The sequence below is a fragment of the Gossypium hirsutum genome, chromosome A05 (genome assembly GCF_007990345.1).
Source record: "Gossypium hirsutum isolate 1008001.06 chromosome A05, Gossypium_hirsutum_v2.1, whole genome shotgun sequence".
In the NCBI taxonomy this organism is placed as follows: Eukaryota; Viridiplantae; Streptophyta; class Magnoliopsida; order Malvales; family Malvaceae; genus Gossypium; species Gossypium hirsutum.
Window position 1 is genome coordinate 29,472,231 of NC_053428.1, and position 20,984 is coordinate 29,493,214.

Below are 20,984 nucleotides of genomic sequence, written 5' to 3' on the forward strand. Positions count from 1 at the left end.
TCCCCCATTTGTTCATAACTGTAAGTTATCTCATGCCTTTGTTTTTCTTTTAAATTTTTTTCCTTCTTTTAGTAAGCGTTTGATTTTCTTACTGGGTTTTTTTCCTTCTCTTTTTCACCCCATTTGTTTTTTCTGCTACTTTTATATAGCTTGGATAGTTTATTTTTATAAATTTCTCTTATTAGATTTGATGAAATATTAAATTTTTGAATACTGGAAGAAACGCTAATTAGATCCAATCTTAAAGGTTTGGAAAGCTCATATCTTATCTCAACAGTTACAGTTATCAACAGAATGATCTATTTTACTTGTTCACTATCATCTTCATCTTCTTTTATTATTATTTTTATTTTCTTCCTTACATTCGTTTAATACTGTGATTTTCACTTAGATATTATGTAATATGATGTTAAAATAATGAATATGTTTGGCCATTGCAGGGTTCTTAAATAGGTTGTTTTAGAAGAAAAAGGGAAGTGTGGCTATTTTCATTGAAGAAAGAACAGTATGCGGTGGTGGTTTTTGTAGGGATAGTTTTTGTAGTGACATTTGAGTTTTTTATTGACCTAAATTGTGGATTTTGGAGCGTGCGTGCGTGAGATTCTTATAGATAAAATGAGCCAACCATATGTTTTGAAAAAGAAAATTGGTGTTTGGCATAAGAGAAATAAAATGGCAGCAACCATGTGTTTTAAAGGAAAAAAAGTGGTGTTTGGCAAGAGAGAAAATGAGAGAAATTTTTTCTTTAAATAGATGACGTCATCTATGACGTCGTGCACTTATGTGGCACGCCACATAGGCTATTATGTTGACTTACAGTTTTATTAACGGTCAACTCACGTTGACCATTAAAATTGGACTGATTTCTTAAAAAATCGTAACGTTAAGGGTGTCAATCAAAAAATAAAAAGGTCAAGGGCACAAAACAAAAAGCCCCCAAACGTTGAGGGTTTTTTTGTAATTATGCCTTAGACATTAAAATGCATGCATGTCACATATGGGTCAAGTTTTAAACATGAACCCTAGCTCAAATTAGTGGTAGAAATAACTAGATCATGTTACCGTGACTTAAAAAATGCATAGAACATTAAAAACAGGGCTCGGGATCAATTACAAATAAGCTTGGAAGCTTGAACCAAACCCTAGCCATGGCTTTCATCGGGTTTCGGAGGGTACATGGAGAAGATGACCAAATTTTGGCTATTTTGGCTTTTTAATTCTTTTAATTATTAGTTTACCAAAATGCCCTTAACTTGAAATTACTTTATTTCACCCAATTCATGTCTATTTTTGTCCATCACTAACTAATGGTCTAATTACCATTTAAGGACCTTTAATTTAAAAACTCATAAAATTTGACACTTCTAACATGTGGAACTCAACTTTTGCACTTTTTACAATTTAGTCCTTTTGACTGAATTGAGTGCCCAAACTTCAAAATTTTCGAACGAAATTTACACAAAATCATTTCGTGAAATCGTAGACCATAAAAATATAATAAAAATGAATTTTATTCTCGTCGAATTTGTGGTCTCAAAACCACTGTTCCGACTAGGCCCAAAATCGGGATGTTACAATTCTCTCCCCTTAAGGGATTGAACCCAAGCTCTAATACCACAATACACTTAAAACTAGGCTAGGCTGAGAGATTGTTGGAATATATTATAGTATTATATAACATTTAAGATTTAATTTTTTCAAGGATAATCTAGTTGTTACTTTATTAATTAAACCCCTTTGAAACAACAAAAGTCAGATGAAAAGAATGGAAACAAAAATTAGAAAGCTAAAATCAAGGGCTCTATAACACCCCTATACTATGTTTGACTCAAGGAACCTGATATAGGAATATTACATTTGGTGCCAAAGTAATTCTTGGTAATCACCAATATATTAGAACATAAAAACGGACACTTGGAACGTACTTAATATTTTTCCTAAGTACATGTCATTCTATTTAAAATTTTAAAACATACCATGTTGTAGCTTGAAAATGTGATGAGATGAAAGCTTGCAATCTCAAAATTCAACTCTTCAAAAATTCCTAAACCTAATCTGCGCATAGAAACAAACCGTATGCTAAGTATACACCCAGTGGTATTACTATAATTCAAATACTTAAGGTAAAATAAATATATATACATTAAATCTTACCACTATTTTACCTTTAATAAATCTTTCATGCATTTAAATTTAAAATTTTAATTTAATAATATGTATTTTAAATAGCTTTTCTTCATTTTAATTTATATATCTTCTTACTACATCAATATCCATATCATGCATTTCATCAATAACCATTTCATAAATCATTATTTCATAAATTTCATTTCTATATCTCAATTCAATAACTTATTCTCAAGAAAATATTCATTTCTATTCATAATCAATCAATAACAATCAGTTGTTCAGTACTTTAATATAATCATTCAGTAATCATCAGTTATTCAGTAACATTAGTCTTTCAATAATTATTTAAATCAAAATTTTTCAATAAAAATAATTATAATTAATTCATATGATTATATTCAATTAACTCATAAACTATTTCATTATTTCCTATTCATACTATTTTCACTTCTTATTTCGATATCTCAATTTCAATTTATAATTTCACTTTCTCATACTTTCAATAGTTCAATCAATCAAATTCATTCAATTTTCTCATTTCATTTATTCAACTGATTTCAATATCAATAATCCGATATTTTAGCAAATTCATAAACCTTAAGTTCATGCTTCAAATCTCACATCTTAATTCCATTCGCAATTCAACTCATAATTTCTTTCTCATATTTTTAATAGTACGATCAATCAAATTTATTTAATTTTCTCAATTCAGTTATTCACCCTATTAACAAACCTGGACCTTGGCGGATACACGGATTCCAACCAAACACACTAGTACAGCACATTGTGCCTAAAATAGTACTTAGTACTTGATCAATATATCAGAAGCAGTTACGACACATAAAGTGCCCGAAACGACACACGGGGTGCCTGAAATACAATACATAAAGTGCCTAATATACAACACATAGAGTGCCTGATCGGCAAAGCCGATATATCCCGTACTCTTCCAAAACCTATGGCATGCCAATTATATCCGACTCAACCCGACTAGTTAATAGGGTATTTTAATTCTCAATTCACTTTCATTTCCAATTCAAGACCACTTTTCAATTACAATTTCACATTCAAATTAATATACAGTTCAATTATACATACACATTCATCATTCAATTCAATTATCATTCAATTCAAATTCAGTTTTCCACTTTCTAATCAATAAACAATTCAATACCAATGCATATTTTAGATAATCACATATAATCATATTTCGATTCAATTCAAACCACTTTTCAATTAATACACAATTCACATATTCAAACATATTCATAAATTAATTCACTTTTATTTAATTCATATTTTTAATTCATTTTCCAATCAAATTCAAATCACTAATTACTTTTCAATCAATATACATTTCAAATACTCACATATTTTTTTCATTCAATTCAATTTATTCAATTCAAATCACTTTTAGTTTCTAATCAATATACTTTCAAATATTCACATAATTCATAATCCAATTACTTAATTGAAATCACTATCATCATTTCAATTGCTTACCTAATTTTACTTGCTATGCATTTTAATTAAAATATAACAACTAATAATAAATAGATTTGAATTATAATAATACAAACCCGGATTTATTCGATTACTTCTCGACAACTTTTTCTTTTCCTTTCGGTGCCGATGCCTCAGGTTCTTTGCTAGCTACGAAAATTAAAATAAATATACTATTAATTACAGCACTAATTATAATAAATAATTAAATTTCTAATCAATTCCTACCTTATTCCCAATTGAATCCTAACTAATTTTACTTACTTTTTAAATTCAATTCACACTTTATTTCTATTCAAATTTCATCCATACTCAAATTTAACTATTAATTTTTCAGCATATTTTCTTAATTTCGAATTTTCCTCAATTTAATCCCTACAACATAAAACTTATAGCTTACTTCACAATTTAATCCCTAATTCCATAATTTTCCAACATGAACCCTACTTGAAAACCTATGAACTCTCAAAATATCAACTTAATTTCATCAAAACCTTATTTTAAAACTTTTAAAACATCAAATTTAAGTAAAAAGGATTTAATTGACTTACCAATTTAAACTTCAAGCTTCAAATCCCTAGTTTTTCCTTTTTCTTTTCTTTCTTTCTTTCCTTCCCCTTATTTCGAATACTCTCTGTTCTTTCTCCTTTCTTTTTCTTTTGTTTTATTGTTTTATACCTTATATATATACATATATATATAAACTTTATTTTATTTATTTACTTAACATATATTATAATATATTTATTCTAAATATCTATTAAGTATTTAATCATATATATACAAATGTACACCATCAATACCATACAATTGTCATCATTTATTTTATTTTTCACATAACAATCTTATAATTTAATTATTTAATTAAAAATAATATAATTTAATCTAATTATCTATTACTTTAATATTAAGTAAATATATCTATTTATTACAAATGTACCAATATTTTTATTACAATTGTCATTATTCAATTTGTTTATTATACAAAAATCTCATAATTTAATTATTTATCTAATAAATATCTTTTATTTAATAATAATAAATAAATATCTATTTAATTACTAATATTTGTATTACAAATGTTTTTATTTTAATTAATACACATGGACTTTATCTCAGCCATATATTTGTCATAAGTCTAATTTATTTATCAACTAAAAATCTCATATTGTAATTGCTTAATTAATAATTATCTTTTACTTAATAAATATAAATACTAAATATTTATTTACTAATTAATTATTTGTATTACAATTGTATACATATATTTTCCTACATTTGTCTATTTTTATCACCTTACACTTGTCATATTCTAATTTATTTTTCTAATATAATAAGATTAAATAATAATAATAATAATAAAACAACAAAATTTCTAGACATTTCCTTATATGCCGCCTCAACCTCCAAATGTGGCTTAGTTGCCTATTTGGTCCCTACTATTTTCTTTTAATCTATAATTAAACTTTTACCATTTACTTAATTTAGTCCTTTTTACTAATTACTCTAAATTAAGCTAAATTCACCTAATTAGAACCTAATTAGGCACACCACTAGTTTCATAAATGATTCTAATAATTATTTACGAACTCATTTCACTAAAACGGAGGCCTAATGCACTTTTCCGATACTTGTGAATTTTGGGTCATTACAGGCTCTTATTGAAAACCACCCCTATACAAAAACAACTAGCAAAAACAATCATATTATCTCTCTTAGAAGCTCAAACATCCATAGCTGAAGACCAAAGAGAAAAAGGTAAGCTCCACAACGTGAATGTGTTGGATCTAGTGGCCTAAATATAGTATATTTGTTTTGTATACCTGTAATTTTTTAAAATATTGGTTTATTAAAAATATTCATTAATAACTTTTGTATAATGTCCTCGATGTTTTTGCATGTAAAGCAAAATGAAAGAAAATATTGGCTTATTTGTTATCTAACATTTAACTAATACTGAGTGTTATTACATAGTACTTTTCAGTAAAAGTTTACTGCTATAACTATAAAAAATCGACTTGGTTCAGAAAAAAAAAAAGTTAAACTTCTATTGTTACAATAAACCATCTTCTTAACTAAAATTTTCCAATAGAATGATGCTAAGCCAAACATATCAGCTCGTTGCTAGTTGCTCAGTCAAATGGGTCGACCCATCACCTTTCCTCCGTTGCTAATAGCTCCAAATTAGCAAGTAATTCCTAAATCTAGTACTGGTTGCCATCATTGTTCCTCCCTTCCTTCGCTAGGTGATGAGCTAAAACATTTCCTTCCCTATGTGTGAAAGCAAAACTACAAGTGTGGAGCCGACCCACAAGCCCTTTACCATTTTGGATAAGGCCACTTATTGCTGAAAAATCAACTCCCTAAGATCGAAGTTTACTGATGACTGCTTCATAATCCCCTTCAAGAATGATATTAAACAAGCCCAAATTAGATGCAAATTCGAGGCCATAAGAACTTGCAAGAGCCTTCGTCGTAGCTAGGTTAGATACAAACCTCTTCTTTTTTGTGCATGCTCTAAGAAAGAGACCATTATGATATCGAATTACAACACCAACCATTGATTTATGGGTTTTGTCTTTACATGGTGCATCAACATTAAACTTAACCTTTAGAAATGTTAAAGGGTTATGCCTCACATGACTCCTATCTACACTCCCATTCAATGCAACCCTGGATGCATCCACCTCCATATCATACACCTAAGCCTAGGTAACAATATTTCGGCTTGATTGTACCAAAAATTCATACACTAGTTGATTTCTAGAGTACCATAAGCTCCAGATAATTATTGAGATTAGTCGTTGTTTTGGCGAGTCAAAATAGTCTAAAAGATTTACAATCCATTTATTCCACGACATTTGATTTCAATCAAAAGGCCAACTAAACCCCCCTCACATCACTTGTAAATGGACAATCCCTAAAAACGTGATAAACATCTTTGACACCAGAATAATACTTGTTAGCTCAATTGATCAAATTGAAAATGCCAAGAGGGGGTGAATTGACTTTTAAAAAATATTTGTGGATGGTAGAGAGAAAGGATAGAAAATGAACATAAGAATTTAGAGTGGTTCTGTAACACCCCTAACCGGTATCCGTCACCGAAATAGGGTTACGAGACATTACCAAACTTATACATTAGCATTGTACAAAACCGAGTCATAAATTTGAATTTCAAATCAAACATTTTCAAATTTCACCATAAAGTCCCTAATATAGGCCTACGGGGACCAATACATGCTTTAGAAGTGATTCGAAACTAAACCGGTAACTTTGGAAAACTTTAAAAAAAAATTCTTGAAGTTAGGGGCACATGCCTGTGTGGCCAGCTCGTGTGGCCAGCCCGTGGGCAATTCTGACTTACAATTTCTTAAGCATTAAAGGGGCATATGGCCTGGGCACACACCTATATGGCTAGGCCGTGTGGTAAACTGATTTTTCACCATTTTAAGCTATTTTCACACGATTTTGACGCACGACCATGCTTGAAACCCGTGTCCTTCACAAGACCAAGACACATGGCCGTGTCTTTAGCCCATGTACTATCCTGACTTCACATTTAAGGATGCAGAGGACACACGATCTTATCACACGCCCGTGGGCTTACCATGTGTCACACACGCCTGTGTGTCTAACCATGTAGACGAAAATAGGCCGTTTTAGGCCACTTTTCTCACTCTTTCATCCATTACCAGCATTTAAACACAATTATATACAAATTATAACCAACCAACCCACCAATTTATGCCCATAATATGCATTTCACATAAACACACTACTACTTAACCATTAAACTAAGTTTCATACACATATGCCATCCCTTTTACATACTTTAACCATCTATAACTTTATCCAACCAAATACTTATACATGCCATATAAATCAAAAGATATTAACCCAAAAACTACCGGAGAATGTCTGGATAGTGTGATTCTTGTGATGATCCGATCCTCCGACTCCACGTTAATCTACAAGACATGACAATCACATTCAAGTAAGTTTGTGAAAGCTTAGTAAGTTCATAGGCTTAGAACATAAACTTACCAAATATGGCAAAGCATTCGTATATTATACAATTCACTAATTTCTCTTGTCATTCATAAACCAAGTCAATTTCACTTAATATTATTCACACTTAAACTTCATCCTTTTGGGCCCATTTATCGCTTACCATCTCAAATTAAGAAACTATACGAAATTGAGTACTTCGTTTTCACTTTTCTATAGTAAAACTATGGACTTGCACATGATCGCGTTTTACTTTCTAAAGCATGGCCCAGCCATGGTCTTACACGAATCATATATCATACTGATGCCATATCCCGGATATGGTCTTACACGGAAGCACATATCATTTTTCTCTGACGCCATAGCCCAGCTGTGGTCTTATACGGATCGTTTGTATCACTTTAATCTGAAGCCATAGCCTAGCTATGGTCTTATATAGGAATCACTTATCACTTGTTTTCTGATGCCATAACGCAGCTATGGTCTTATACAGATATCACTTATCACTTGTTGCCATGGTCTAACCATGGCCTTTTTCCTTCAATTCATCGTTTGTCACTGGATAGAAGTACTCAATCCGATGTTTCATTCAATTTGATCATTTCTGCGATTTCATATTTTTACATTATTCATGGTTTTATCATAATCATATAGTATAACTCATTATAAAATTCATAAGAATAACAATGATCACTAAAATTTAGCCACATGAACTTACCTGGGGTAATTCGCAATAGTTGTAGAATTTCGAGAAAATTATTCGATTATTTTCTCCTTTCCACGATTTACTTCAATTTCTTGATCTATAATTGAAAAATCATTCATTAATTAGCAAGCATTTCAATTTTATTTTATCTCACAATTTATACCCTTTAAATTCACAAAATTACACTTTTACCCCAAATTTCATAATTTTCACAACTTGGTCCCTGATCAATTAACTCATCAATAGAACCTTTTCTTCTCAATTAACACTTTCTTTAGACATTTTAAATTACTTCACAACCATTGAAATTTATAATTTCTATATAAAATCCTAATTTCAAGCTCTTTTACAATTAGGTCCCAAATATTCACTTTCTATATATTCTTTCAATAAAATCAGCATATAAACAAATTAAAGCTTTAATTCCATGCTAAATAATCATAAACTTCCAGTACTTATTCATGGAAACTTTCAAAATCAACCATGAAATCAAAAACTAATGAATTCGATGATAGGACCTAGTTGTAAAAGCCCCAAGAACACAAAAAAATTCAAGAAATAATCGAGATTTGAACTTACTTGAAGTAAAAATATGAAAAACCAGCTCTAAGGTTTCTTCAATGGCTGTTTCAGCTTAAGAGGATGAAGAAAATTGAAGAAATCTCTAAATTTCCAATTACATCACATTTTTAACTATTCAATTTTTACTTCTTTTCCAATTTTACCCCTTGTTCACACCTAATTTCAATATTTCCTGCACACACATGCCGTCCAGCCCAATAATAGGCGTTTAATTGCCTATTTAGTCCTCCTTTAATTATCACTAGAGCTATTTAATCACATTTTATAATTTTACACTTGATTCAATTTAGTCCTTTTTACCCAATTGACTACCGAAACCTTAAAATTTCTTGACGAAACTTTTATACTAACTTAATAATATTCCATAAATATTTATAAAAATATTTATGACTCAGTTTAATATTCCGAGGTCTCGATACCTCGTTTTCACTTCCAAATTATTTAGTATTTATTATAAAATACTATTCACTATTTCAATCATTTTCCTAACTTCACATCTAACTTATTTTCATTAAATTAATAATATTTTTTACTCATTTTTCGGATTTAGTGATCTCGAATTACTATTTCGACGCCACTGGAATTTTGGCCGTTACAAGTTCGGCCCAATTACCTACTCCACTACCTTAGCTTTCCACAACTAAATATTTTCCCAAATTCACTAATTTGTTCAACCTTTGAGGACAATGTTTAATCTTACACTCCCTTAAGGTTTCTACCCAAACCTTAAGACACAACTCCTCTCAAAGAGATATAAATAAGCAAACAAAGAAATAATCTTTACAAGATTGATGTGTTTGCAAATTAAGTTCAATTACAATGAAAAACACTTGAGCAAAAGAATACAAATAAGGCTCACAAGTGTTTGAAAGAAATGTATGGAAATCTATAGCACAAAGGTTGTTTTGATTGATCTTTAAGCTTGAATATTCTTTCTTCTTGTTGTAGGACCCTTAGAAGCTGGTATTTATACCCTCTAATTCATTTTTAACTGTTGTGGTTGTTGAGAAAATAAATGGATTCGTTGGGATGAAAATATCAGATCATTAAATTCACCTGCAATAAAAAGTATCGATACTTTTTGTATGGGTATCGGTACCAGAGGCATTTAATGCCTGATTTAGTGACCGTTAATGTTAGTTTCCAACTGTACCAAAAATGATTTATCGATAACTGGTAAAAGGTAATCGATATAATTTTATAGGTATAGATACTTGTTGACATTTTTGAAAGATCATTAAAAAATAGAATGCAAAAATAGTATCAATATAAAGTTTAGGTATCGATAAAATTCAATAGGTATCAATACATATTGTTTGTGTTTAATTTTTTATTCAAAACAGAGAGCAGATTTGGTATTGATAAAATTGTACAAGTATCGATACATTTTGGAAAACATCGATACTTTTTGTAGGGAGCAGTTTTAAAGCTGATTTGAAATCGTTTTAATTGAGTTGAAGAGTCATTAATTCTAATAAAAAAAAAGACACCATAGTAACGCAACGCAAAATCAGTTGAACCCATATTCGACATCATTGTTTCCAAAAAAATTTACTCAACACGATTGCAGGTCTTGCTCATATCCAGTTTCAAGGTAAAAGAACCTTTCATCCTCGTTCTTCGATTCTTAAATGAATACAATGATTCATAAGCCTGTTTGTCATTGGTTTACATTATTGGTCTCTTGGCGATAAGCTCTTATGCTTATTTATTGTGGTTTGCATTTGACAAACAATTTTGATATACTTGACAAAGAAAATTATCAATATTTTAGCGTAACAAGACTGATCCGAGTTGACTTGGTGAACAAAAATAAATTTTTTGAGCTTGGGCCTAACAAGGTTATAACAAATAAGAAAGGTAAAATCCATTCACAATAAGTTTTTAGCTTCAGTTAATTAATTAGATAATAATATAATTCAAATTGAATTTTTTTCCAAATAAAATATGAATCTCTTTGAGATTTTGATATCATATAAACCCCCTTCTTTTTCACTATTATCCCATATACCTATAACCTGTCACTAACTGAAACTAATGACCATCCAAAAAACTTGAGCAATTATGAAAAAAAAAGGAACAAAAATGGGTGGAGAATGGTTGGTGTTGAGTGGGTTGGGCTGGAAGTGAAGGAAAGCATGGGCTAACATGTCCCCCAGTCTGACCTGTGCAGGAGTGGTGAGATGCAGCCCATCTGGCTCCAGTGGAAGTCCCTTGGCATCCACGTTTTCCACATACGGAAGCTCTAACTTTAACTGGGCTTCTCTCACTTCCTCTATGTAACGTCCCTGTCCTGATGCTAGAACCACCTGCCAATCATTTAAAGCTATTTATTAGAAAATTTTCAACTTTTTTATTAGAATTTTAATTCTACACGAGCTAAAACTTATATATTTTGGTAACTTTTTTATTGTTTAATTTAAGTTTTAGAATTGATTTGACTAAAGTTAATTATTAATATTTTTTTATGTTTTCGTTAATAGAATCAATTTAGTGTTAATTTTTAATTACAATGGTTAACCAAGCATGCTGTTTTTATGTAATTACAAGTAAAATTATACTTAAATTTAATTATTAGGTGACTTTTCAAATACTATTTTAATTTTGCATTTAATTTGTCAAATTTGTGATTTCATTTGATGAAAATTAATTGCTAATGTTATTAGTTAATTACGAATTTTCATCAAATACTCTAAAACTTTAATTAAATACAAAAAAATTAACTTTGTTAAAAAATATATAATTTTTATCAAATATAAATGTCAAATTAAACTAAAAAATAGCACAAGTACTACTAAGACTTGTTTGTAGGATCCAAATTAATGTTGATTGCATTCTCTTATTATTTAATTTAATGAAAATTTAATCTAAAATATATAATTTATTTAAAACTAACTATAAATTAATTTCTTAGCTCAAAATTCAGATTGAGTTATCCACAATTTGAAAAAAGATAAGTGAAATTACAATTCAAAGTTTTTAAGCAATTTCCGATTCTCAATGCTCCTAGAATGAACAAATACGTAAGTTTTAAGTTATTTGCCAACTTGGATTATATTAAACTCCACCGACATCAGCCAACATGAAAGCCTGTTTTTAATCATCTAAACCAGTGGATTGGTGGGTTTCATGAGTTACATCCTGACCCAAAGGTCAAATTCAAGTCAATAACGAGTCAAACCTAATTCTAAACCAGGGTAAAGATATGCTACCGATTAAGTTGAATGAATCAAAATCCATATCTAGTGGTTAAAAGAATCAGTATAACCATATTGAATTAACAGTGATCAATAATATGAGGTTTGCAAAGTGCCCTAAAATATCTGCAATTATTGAGTAAAAAGAAACAATCAAACAGATGGTATTAATTACCTGGAAAATTGGGAGCCTAGGAGCCTGCAGATCAGAACGCAAATCATTGAAAAATCTCTTCAATCTACCTTGATACAATTCAACATCTTGTTTATATATTGTATCAGTCTCCCCTTGATACCAAAGCATCGCTTTATATGCTCCCCCACTCCGCAACGCCATTTGAGCCCTCTTCACCAGCTGTTCGTAAAGGAACCCCCCTTTCTGCCATTGGCTTATATTGGTCCCTCCAATGGCGCAAGGCACCAATCCCACCAACCCAAAGTTTGGGTCCTTTCTCAACACAGCATTGGCAAATGCCATCCCGGGTCCAATCCCATTTGTTTTCTTGGCATCAATGTCAGCATGGATTGGCTCACGGGCTTCAACCCATGCCATGTCCGCACTTAGCTTGAAGATCCAAGGGTTAGGTTGGCATTGTGGAGGAACGTCGCCATCCCATGTGGGAATCCCCCTGACACTGTGATTAGCGACGCCTCCACGACCGGCCATGTTGCTTTGTCCGGCCAGGATAATTATATTCAACCTTTGTTCAAGTATATTTTGACATGATATAGAGGTGGCGTGAGCCAGAAGAGCCAAGAGAATGAGTGAAAGCATATATCCCGTAGAGGCACTTTGCAAAAGCGAGATCTCTTAGAAGCCTGAAACCAAATATGTTGGCTTCTCATATGGTTATGCGAGTCGCATGCATGAAAATAAGAGCCCCATCACAATCAAATTTGTTAGATCATCCACTTTAACTATAATTCATTATCACATCTAATAGTTAAACTTTTAATTAATTTTGTTAGATGGTAGAGTTTAATTAAAATTAAGTAACTTCTTCCCATACTTTCCTAACCAATTATCGTATTTTAATTTAATTGATATATTATTTACACAAATATTTATGTTAATTCGATATATTACTTACACAAACTATATATATACACGAAGATAATATCCACATCATCGCATGGCATACCAGTCATCACGTGTATTTTATTCCAAATGTTGGCTTGGTTGGTGGGGGTTATCAGCCTCGTCCCTCGTCCCTTTTAGGTTAACTGGAATGCCCCAAAAATTTGTACCTATACAGGCTGGCACCCTTACTTTAGCTCTTTTGTTTTTCTTTCAAATCATTTAGGCTTATATCTTTTTAATTTGTTTTTTTTTTAATAATTGAGTTTTATGGTTTTAATTCTTAAAAGTATATATTAATATAGATAATTTTAGATCAATAAAATAATAACTTTGATATATTATTGTTTGTATTTTCATATCACGTGATATAATATGAAATAGTGCCAGGGTCTAACTGGGCAGCACTGACCTCTGTCTTCCCACCCAATGTTCCTTTCATAATCTTATATTATAATAACCTGTAATCGACCAAATCGCGTACTAAAAGGAGATTCAAATCAAACAAACTGAATCCCATATCATCATTACTCTCTTCCTCTAGTTCCTCCTTTTCCTCTGCAGGAGGAGGAGGAGCAACACTGCCTCTACCGCCAGCTACAATAGGTGCAGCTGTCATGACTGGGGTACCAACACCAGCAGCTCTGACATTGATTCTCAATGTCGCACTTCTCAAAAAGTTTAACAAACACGTTTGGTCCATAAGACTCAACAAACACATTTGCAATTTTAACTAGCGTGGGAATTCTTAGCTGTAATGAGTATCTCATCAAGGATGACAACATATTATAGATTCGACTTTCTATATTTTATTTTTATTTTCTATAATAATAATTATAAAATTTGAAATTTATTATTTATTAAATTAGTTCTCTCTAATAATTTATTATCTTAAATATTAGCAAAATTATTTTCATTCTTAAATGAAATAAAAATAATAAAATTTAGTAATATATTGTTTCAATAAAATATTTAAGTTTTATATAAATTTAATATAGTTTTCTATCCATGTTTCATGTTGAGTAATATGCTTCAATTTTCTATACTCTTTATATTTTTAGAATTTAGTCTTTATATTTTTATTTTTAAGAATTTAGTCTTTTTATTTTTTAAATTAAAAAATTCAAGTCCAGTTATTATTATCATTAAAATTCATCAATTAAATTTATTAGTGTAACATTCTAAAATTTAAAAAAAAATACTCATTCGATAATCATGTCACAAAAATGACTTTCTAAAGGACTTGAATTTAACAAAAAAAATTAAAAATGTTAACAATTCTTTTAATTATGTCAGCATTTTAATTAGGAAAAATATTTAGATTAACTAATGACATTATAAACGTTGATGTATCAAATTATGTCCAAAATTAAAGTATAAAGATCAAATTTCAAATTTAAGCATAACTAGAGTTTGAAATTAAAATATAATTATTTTTATATAAAATAAAGGGATCAAAATTGAAATAAACCCATTATTATTAATGATGTAAAAAAGGAGCAAATTAAGACGTGTCAAAGAAGGAAGGTGTCTTTCTTTTTATATATAGTAGTATAGATAATAATAATAATATTTTATTAAATAAAAATAATATTACATTTGTAAATTTTGTTAAATATGTAATCTAAATCTCAGTAATTAATATTATTAATATATTTTAGTTTTTAATTTAAAAATTTTAAGAAAAAAAATCTAAATATGATATGAATCTTAAACATTGTTATAGATGTATAATAACCACTTAAATACTAAAAAATTGATAAATAAATAGGATTGTTATAGAAAATATTAATTGTATAAAACTGACTAAATACTGAAAAAAAAGTTGACTAAATGCTTTTATCTCGTAAAAAAGTCTAAAAAAAGATTACATTAGAATTTTGCATGGTTGTTTGAATAAGACCAAGTTAGCTGGTCAGACCAGTTGGATTGAGAATCGACTGGAATTTCATTTCGAAAAAAGACATCAAATTAATTGATTTGTGAATTAATACAAATTGATTAAATCGAGTTAAGAAACGGATTGAATCAACATTTGAATTGATTGAACAAAGTTTTATTAGTATTTATTATTTCTATAATCTATTTAATCAAACCATATAAAATAATCGAACCAACAATCAATAACCTAATTGATTTAATCAATTTTGAAAACCTTCAAATTTTCAATATAAAATCTTGTTAAAATCCTACAATTGAAAGATGCATGCAACGGAAAAGCAGGGCCTGATTTTTGTTACATCTCACCACATCAGTATCCATTCTCCTTATGTGTTACATTAAGCTTTATGTGATCTTTGTTCCTTCCTATTGTTGTTTATGATGGGCAAAATATTTTTTTTCAAGTAATATTTTTAGAGATTAATTTGTTGTCATCCTCTTTAATTTGATGAATTGTTGATTCTACTTAACGCTTTAATTTTTTAAAGTTAATTTTTTTATTGTGAAAAATACTTGCAATATTTAGAATATATCGTATTTGAAATGTGAAAAAACTAATTATTAATATATTATAATATTTAAAATTTGATCCAGTAGTGATATATATCTAAAATTAAAAGATGGTAGGTTAGATTTATTTATCAACTTTTATTGTTAATCATCAAGTTGTTAAAATTGACCACCAATAATTCAAGGGAGAGATAAGAAAGCTGAAAACCCACTTTTATTTATGTTTTGTGGTGGTTTAAAGAAGACAAAAATTGTTGGCAGATTAAGTTAATTAATCAAACACTAAGCATGGTAGCTAATTTACTTTAGCCCAAATGATGTGATGTTTATGAAGCTTAGCTTTAAGTGATGGATAGCCTAACTTTAGTTTTATAGGCTAAGCCATCATTTGTCTTTAAATACTTCGTAATTGTTTTATTTCATCATAATAACAGGCATGAAGCGACAATCATATTTCATCATATTTTTGTTATGATATCAACTTTTTCACATTTTTTGACTTTATATCCACACTAATAGTTAATTCAATTTTTTAATAAAATTTTTAAGTTTAAATTTGTTAAACTGTTTATCTATAGAAATGTAATAAAAGAATAATATGGAATGGCATATAAATGTATATTTATATATGATATTGATACTATATATATAGATTTGACTTGAATTTAATTTCATTCCAACTATATATGAACATATGTGAATTTAAATAGGGAAAAATATTAAATCTATACATGAACTTTGATTCGATGTACAATTTGATATTTGAACTTTGATTTGGTGCAATTATACATATGAAACTTAAATTTGTGCTTTATAAGTATACATAAAACTTTAATTATGATTCAATTGTACATATTTAAAGAAATGAATATATATACATTAATTTTCATATTGAATTAATACAATTGTTTGTGTAAGTAATATATCAGTGTAAAAATGGTGTTAATTTGATAATGTTGTTAGTGATTTATGAAAATTAAATCAAATCAAAATTTCATGTATAAAATCGTTAAAAAAAATCAAATTTCATGTATGACATTACCCATTAGATCAAGTCTATGTATAATTTTTATTTGATAAATAATTGAAAATTTTAATTTCATTGAGTTTCAACATTTAATTTTATTTTCAGCAAAAAAAAGTATGGAATGAAATAAGCAGGTATATGATTATTTATCAGTTAAAAAATAAAATTATTTTATTTTATTTTTAAAATTTTACATTAAAATGAAATGAATCTTTACTTTTGTTAAATTTCGCAATTTATTATATATATATATATATATATTTGGTACAAAAAGAATAAATAAAAGATACTAAGGCTTTGGTTGATAAAGTGTAAAAGATATCCAATCAATTGAAAATTAATATTTTCATCAATTTAATTTTTTTAAACACGTTTGATAATTCATAGTTAAAATTATCGAATAAATTTTTTTCCAAAAAAAATAAAAAATGATAGGTAGATAGATTATATTATCTTTTATCAAACAATATAATCATATTTAGTATTAATATTAGGTAATACACCAAACATATTTTATAATATTTAAATTTTCAGTTTATCAAACATAGTCTAACTAAAATCTAAGACATCCATACCCATCGACATCAACTTATAACAACAGTATGATTAATTTTCAAAAAATAAAATTTATTATTATTAAATAACATAAAAATTATATTTCGTACTTAATATTAATTAAGATTACAAACAATTCTATAATATAAATTCAATACTTATAATATTTTGTGCTATAAATTCTAGCACTTAATTTTTCAGTTTGTCAAAAAACATTTATTAATGTATCCAATTTTATTAATAATTTTAAAATAATAAATAAAAACAAATAGTAAAATAATTAATTAAATTTACACATTTTTTAAACAATTTTATTAAAGAAATTGTTGGAGTTTACTTTCTTATCTAGTACAAACACTTGATGGTAAGAAAATATCTTTTGCAAGAGGGTTGGCTAGAAATTTCTTGTAAAAACAATAGTCCCAAGTTCATAATGACAATATTTCAATTTTTTTTAAAAAATTCCATGGATCATATCTCTTCTTTTTGATACAATGTTTAGAACTAACCATAACCCTTCCTTAACTCATAAATAAGAAGATAATGCGCTTCAATGCATTCAAACTCACATCCTTCTACATTAGCAACAATATTCATACCAATCAAATTAAAACTCAATTTGTAATTAAAATAACGTATTTAAAATTAGATCATTATTTAGATCCACATAATGTAACGGTAATAAAATATTATTGTTTAAAATTAGAAGAATATCTTAATCCAGGAAATATTCAAATTATCTACTCAAATTTATATAAAATCCAAATAAAATTTTGAGTGATAAAGTGGGAACAAGAAGTACTCCAAAATTTGGATGATTGATAATAATACGTGTCAGCTCAAGAGAAACCACTATATGACACGTTTCATATTGACAGCTGTATAATAGTAACTGTCTTCAGCCTGGAACAATCCTCTACGGCTATCGCCGGTTACCACTCACTCTTACCGTTTTGACAAGTCATTCTTATCCCCTTTCACATAATACCTATATATAATGCCCCCTTTTCACCTTAAACAAAAGAGGGGCGCCGCCTCCACCACCGTCGTAACATTTCCTCCGCTACCCTCTCCTAAAAACTATCAGTCTCTTATCAATGGCTTGTACAAGGAAAGATGTTGATAGGATTAAAGGTCCATGGAGTCCAGAAGAAGATGAGGCTTTAAAGCGTCTGGTTCAAACCTACGGTTCCAGGAACTGGTCTTTGGTAAGTAAATCGATACCGGGTCGATCCGGAAAGTCTTGTAGGCTACGGTGGTGCAACCAGCTTTCCCCTGAGGTTGAACACCGACCCTTCACTCCCGAGGAAGACGATACCATAGTCCGAGCCCATACTCGATTCGGTAACAAATGGGCTACCATCGCTCGACTCCTTAATGGTCGAACCGATAACGCGATTAAGAACCACTGGAACTCTACGCTCAAGCGAAAATGCTCTTCGATGACCGATGATTTGAACGACGATTCACCTCAGCCGCTTAAAAGGTCAGCCAGTCTCAATACTGGTAATGGCGGATCGGGTCTCTACTTGAACCCGAGTAGTCCTTCAGGATCCGATTTGAGTGATTCGAGTTTGCCCGTTGCCTCACCGATAACAATAACGGGGTCTTTGGTGCCTTCAACTCAAACGGCATCCTCGGCTACTGATCCTCCTACTTTACTCACCCTCTCGTTACCCGGATCGGATACTAGTGAAACCACTGACTTAGGACCCGTATCCCCACCCGGATCCAACTCTTTCCCAAGTTCTACCTTGGTGGCAGAACCAGCAACTGTTCCGGCTCTGAAATTGCATATGGAGAAGCAGTTTTTGAACGCTGAGTTATTGGCAGTGATGCAAGAGATGATAAGAAAAGAAGTACGGAAGTACATGAGTGGGAGTGAATCCAATGGGCTTTGTTTTCGAACGGAGGCCATTAGAAACGCCGTCGTTAAGCGTATCGGGATTAGTAAGATCGAGTGAACAACAAAAATCAGCAGGAAAAGAAGTGTTTAGCATCCGTTTCTGAGCATTTTAGTTTTTACCGTTCGTTTAGGTATGTTTAGAGATAATAATTTTGTTAGTGTACAGAGGGATAAATGTGGGGAAATCGAGAACCCTAAAATTGGAAATTAAGGGAAAAGAAGAAAGGAAAAACTCTTTTTGTTTTGGATCAGCAGATATTTATATTTTAATTTCCAAAGAATGGGTTAAAAAGAAATTATTAAATTATATTTAAGATGTTGGCAAACTAAAAAAGAAAAGAAAAGAATGCAAAACGGGAAAGTGTTTGATTGGTTAACAATTTGCGGAGGGTCGGACAGAAATCGGTTTTGCTTTGATGCCAGGACTTCTGTCGGAAACCGTAACCAATAATCCCATATGAGTTTAATGTTTCTGTTTTGTTCTGCGGGTTTTTTACCTACATGGTATAAAAAAATTAAAAAAAACTAAAATAATACAGTCTTAAAATTATATACGAAAATGGTATAGGGCAGGGTGGTGCCGCTTATGGCAAAGGCAAGATCACCCTGCCACCTAATACAGACAGTTGAAGAAAGAAAAAAAATGAATCTGAAAAAAAAATTGAAAAAAAAATAAAATATTAGTCTTGCCTCTGTCAGAGGCAACATTGCCTCTGTTAGAGGCGGCACCAGTTGGTGACGTGGCAGAGGTGGCACCAACACGCCAATCCCCTATTTAAATCCTGATTTTATCTCTTTGTTTGTATTTTTAAAATATTCAGATTTTAATTTTTAAAATATATTATTTTTGTATTTTATTTTTATCTTATTTTAGTACATAATGTTTCAAATATATTATCTTAGTGTTTTTAAAATAACCCTAATTTTGTCCCATTGTTTATATTTTTAAAATTTTTGGATTTTATTTTTTAAAATATACTATTTTCGTATTTTATTTTTTATCTTATTTAGAACATAATGTTTCAAATGTATTACTTTAGTGTTTTTTATATAACTCTAATTTTGTCCCTTTATTATTTGTATCTAAAATATTCGGATTTTATTTTTTAAAATATACTATTTTTGTATTTTATTTTTTATCTTATTTTAGTAAATAATATTTCAAATGTATTACTTTAGTGTTTTTTATATAACCCTAATTTTGTCCTTTTATTATTTGTATTTCTAAAATATTCGGATTTTAATTTTTAAAATATACTGTTTTCATATTTTATTTTTATCTTATTTTAGTACATAATGTTTCAAATGTATTATTTTAGTGTTTTTTAAATAACCCTAATTTTGTCCCATCGTTTATATTTTTAAAATTTTTGGATTTTATTTTTTAAAATATACTATTTTCGTATTTTATTATATTTTTTTCATATTCTATTTCTTTTTGTATTTTATTTTTCATTAAAAAATAGTATAAAAATAATATAAAAAATAAAATACGAAAATAGTATATTTTTAAAAATAAAATCCAAAAATTTTAAAAATATAAACAATGGGATAAAATTAGGGTTATTTTAAAAACACTAAAATAATATATTTGAAACATTATGTACTAAAATAAGATAAAAATAAAATACGAAAATAGTATATTTTAAAAATTAAAATCTGAATATTTTAGAATACAAAGAAAGAGATAAAATCAGGGTTTAAATAGGGGATTGGGGTGTCGGTGCCACCTCTGCCACGTCACCAACTGGTGCCGCCTCTGACAGAGGCAAGACTAGTGTTGCCTCTGACAGAGGCAATAGTAATATTTTATTATTTTTTTCAATTTGTTTTTTCGG

At 29.3% G+C, this 20,984-nt stretch overlaps 2 protein-coding genes across 2 annotated transcripts; one reads left to right on the forward strand and one right to left on the reverse strand.

Annotated features, from left to right (window-relative positions):
* Positions 1-10,847: 10,847 nt before the first annotated feature.
* Positions 10,848-13,159, reverse strand: LOC121229025 (probable carbohydrate esterase At4g34215). The gene is made up of 2 exons (XM_041112140.1): positions 12,305-13,159; positions 10,848-11,241 (listed from the first exon to the last, which is right to left on the reverse strand). Exons 1-2 carry the CDS (start codon positions 12,902-12,904, stop codon positions 10,957-10,959), a joined length of 885 nt encoding a protein of 294 aa, XP_040968074.1. The 5' UTR covers positions 12,905-13,159; the 3' UTR covers positions 10,848-10,956.
* Positions 13,160-17,977: 4,818 nt separating this feature from the next.
* Positions 17,978-19,397, forward strand: LOC107944235 (transcription factor MYB44). Its single transcript, XM_041112141.1, has one exon. It carries the CDS (start codon positions 18,338-18,340, stop codon positions 19,202-19,204), a length of 867 nt encoding a protein of 288 aa, XP_040968075.1. The 5' UTR covers positions 17,978-18,337; the 3' UTR covers positions 19,205-19,397.
* The last annotated feature ends 1,587 nt before the right edge of the window (positions 19,398-20,984 follow it).

Bases quoted from the DNA above. Each gene is read 5' to 3' on its own strand.
- LOC121229025 (XM_041112140.1), bottom strand. From the start codon at position 12,904: ATGCTTTCACTCATTCTCTTGGCTCTTCTGGCTCACGCCACCTCTATA. The intron at 11,242-12,304 runs GTAATTAATACC...AATGATTGGCAG, and splicing joins CTAGGCTCCCAATTTTCCAG to GTGGTTCTAGCATCAGGACA.
- LOC107944235 (XM_041112141.1), top strand. From the start codon at position 18,338: ATGGCTTGTACAAGGAAAGATGTTGATAGGATTAAAGGTCCATGGAGT.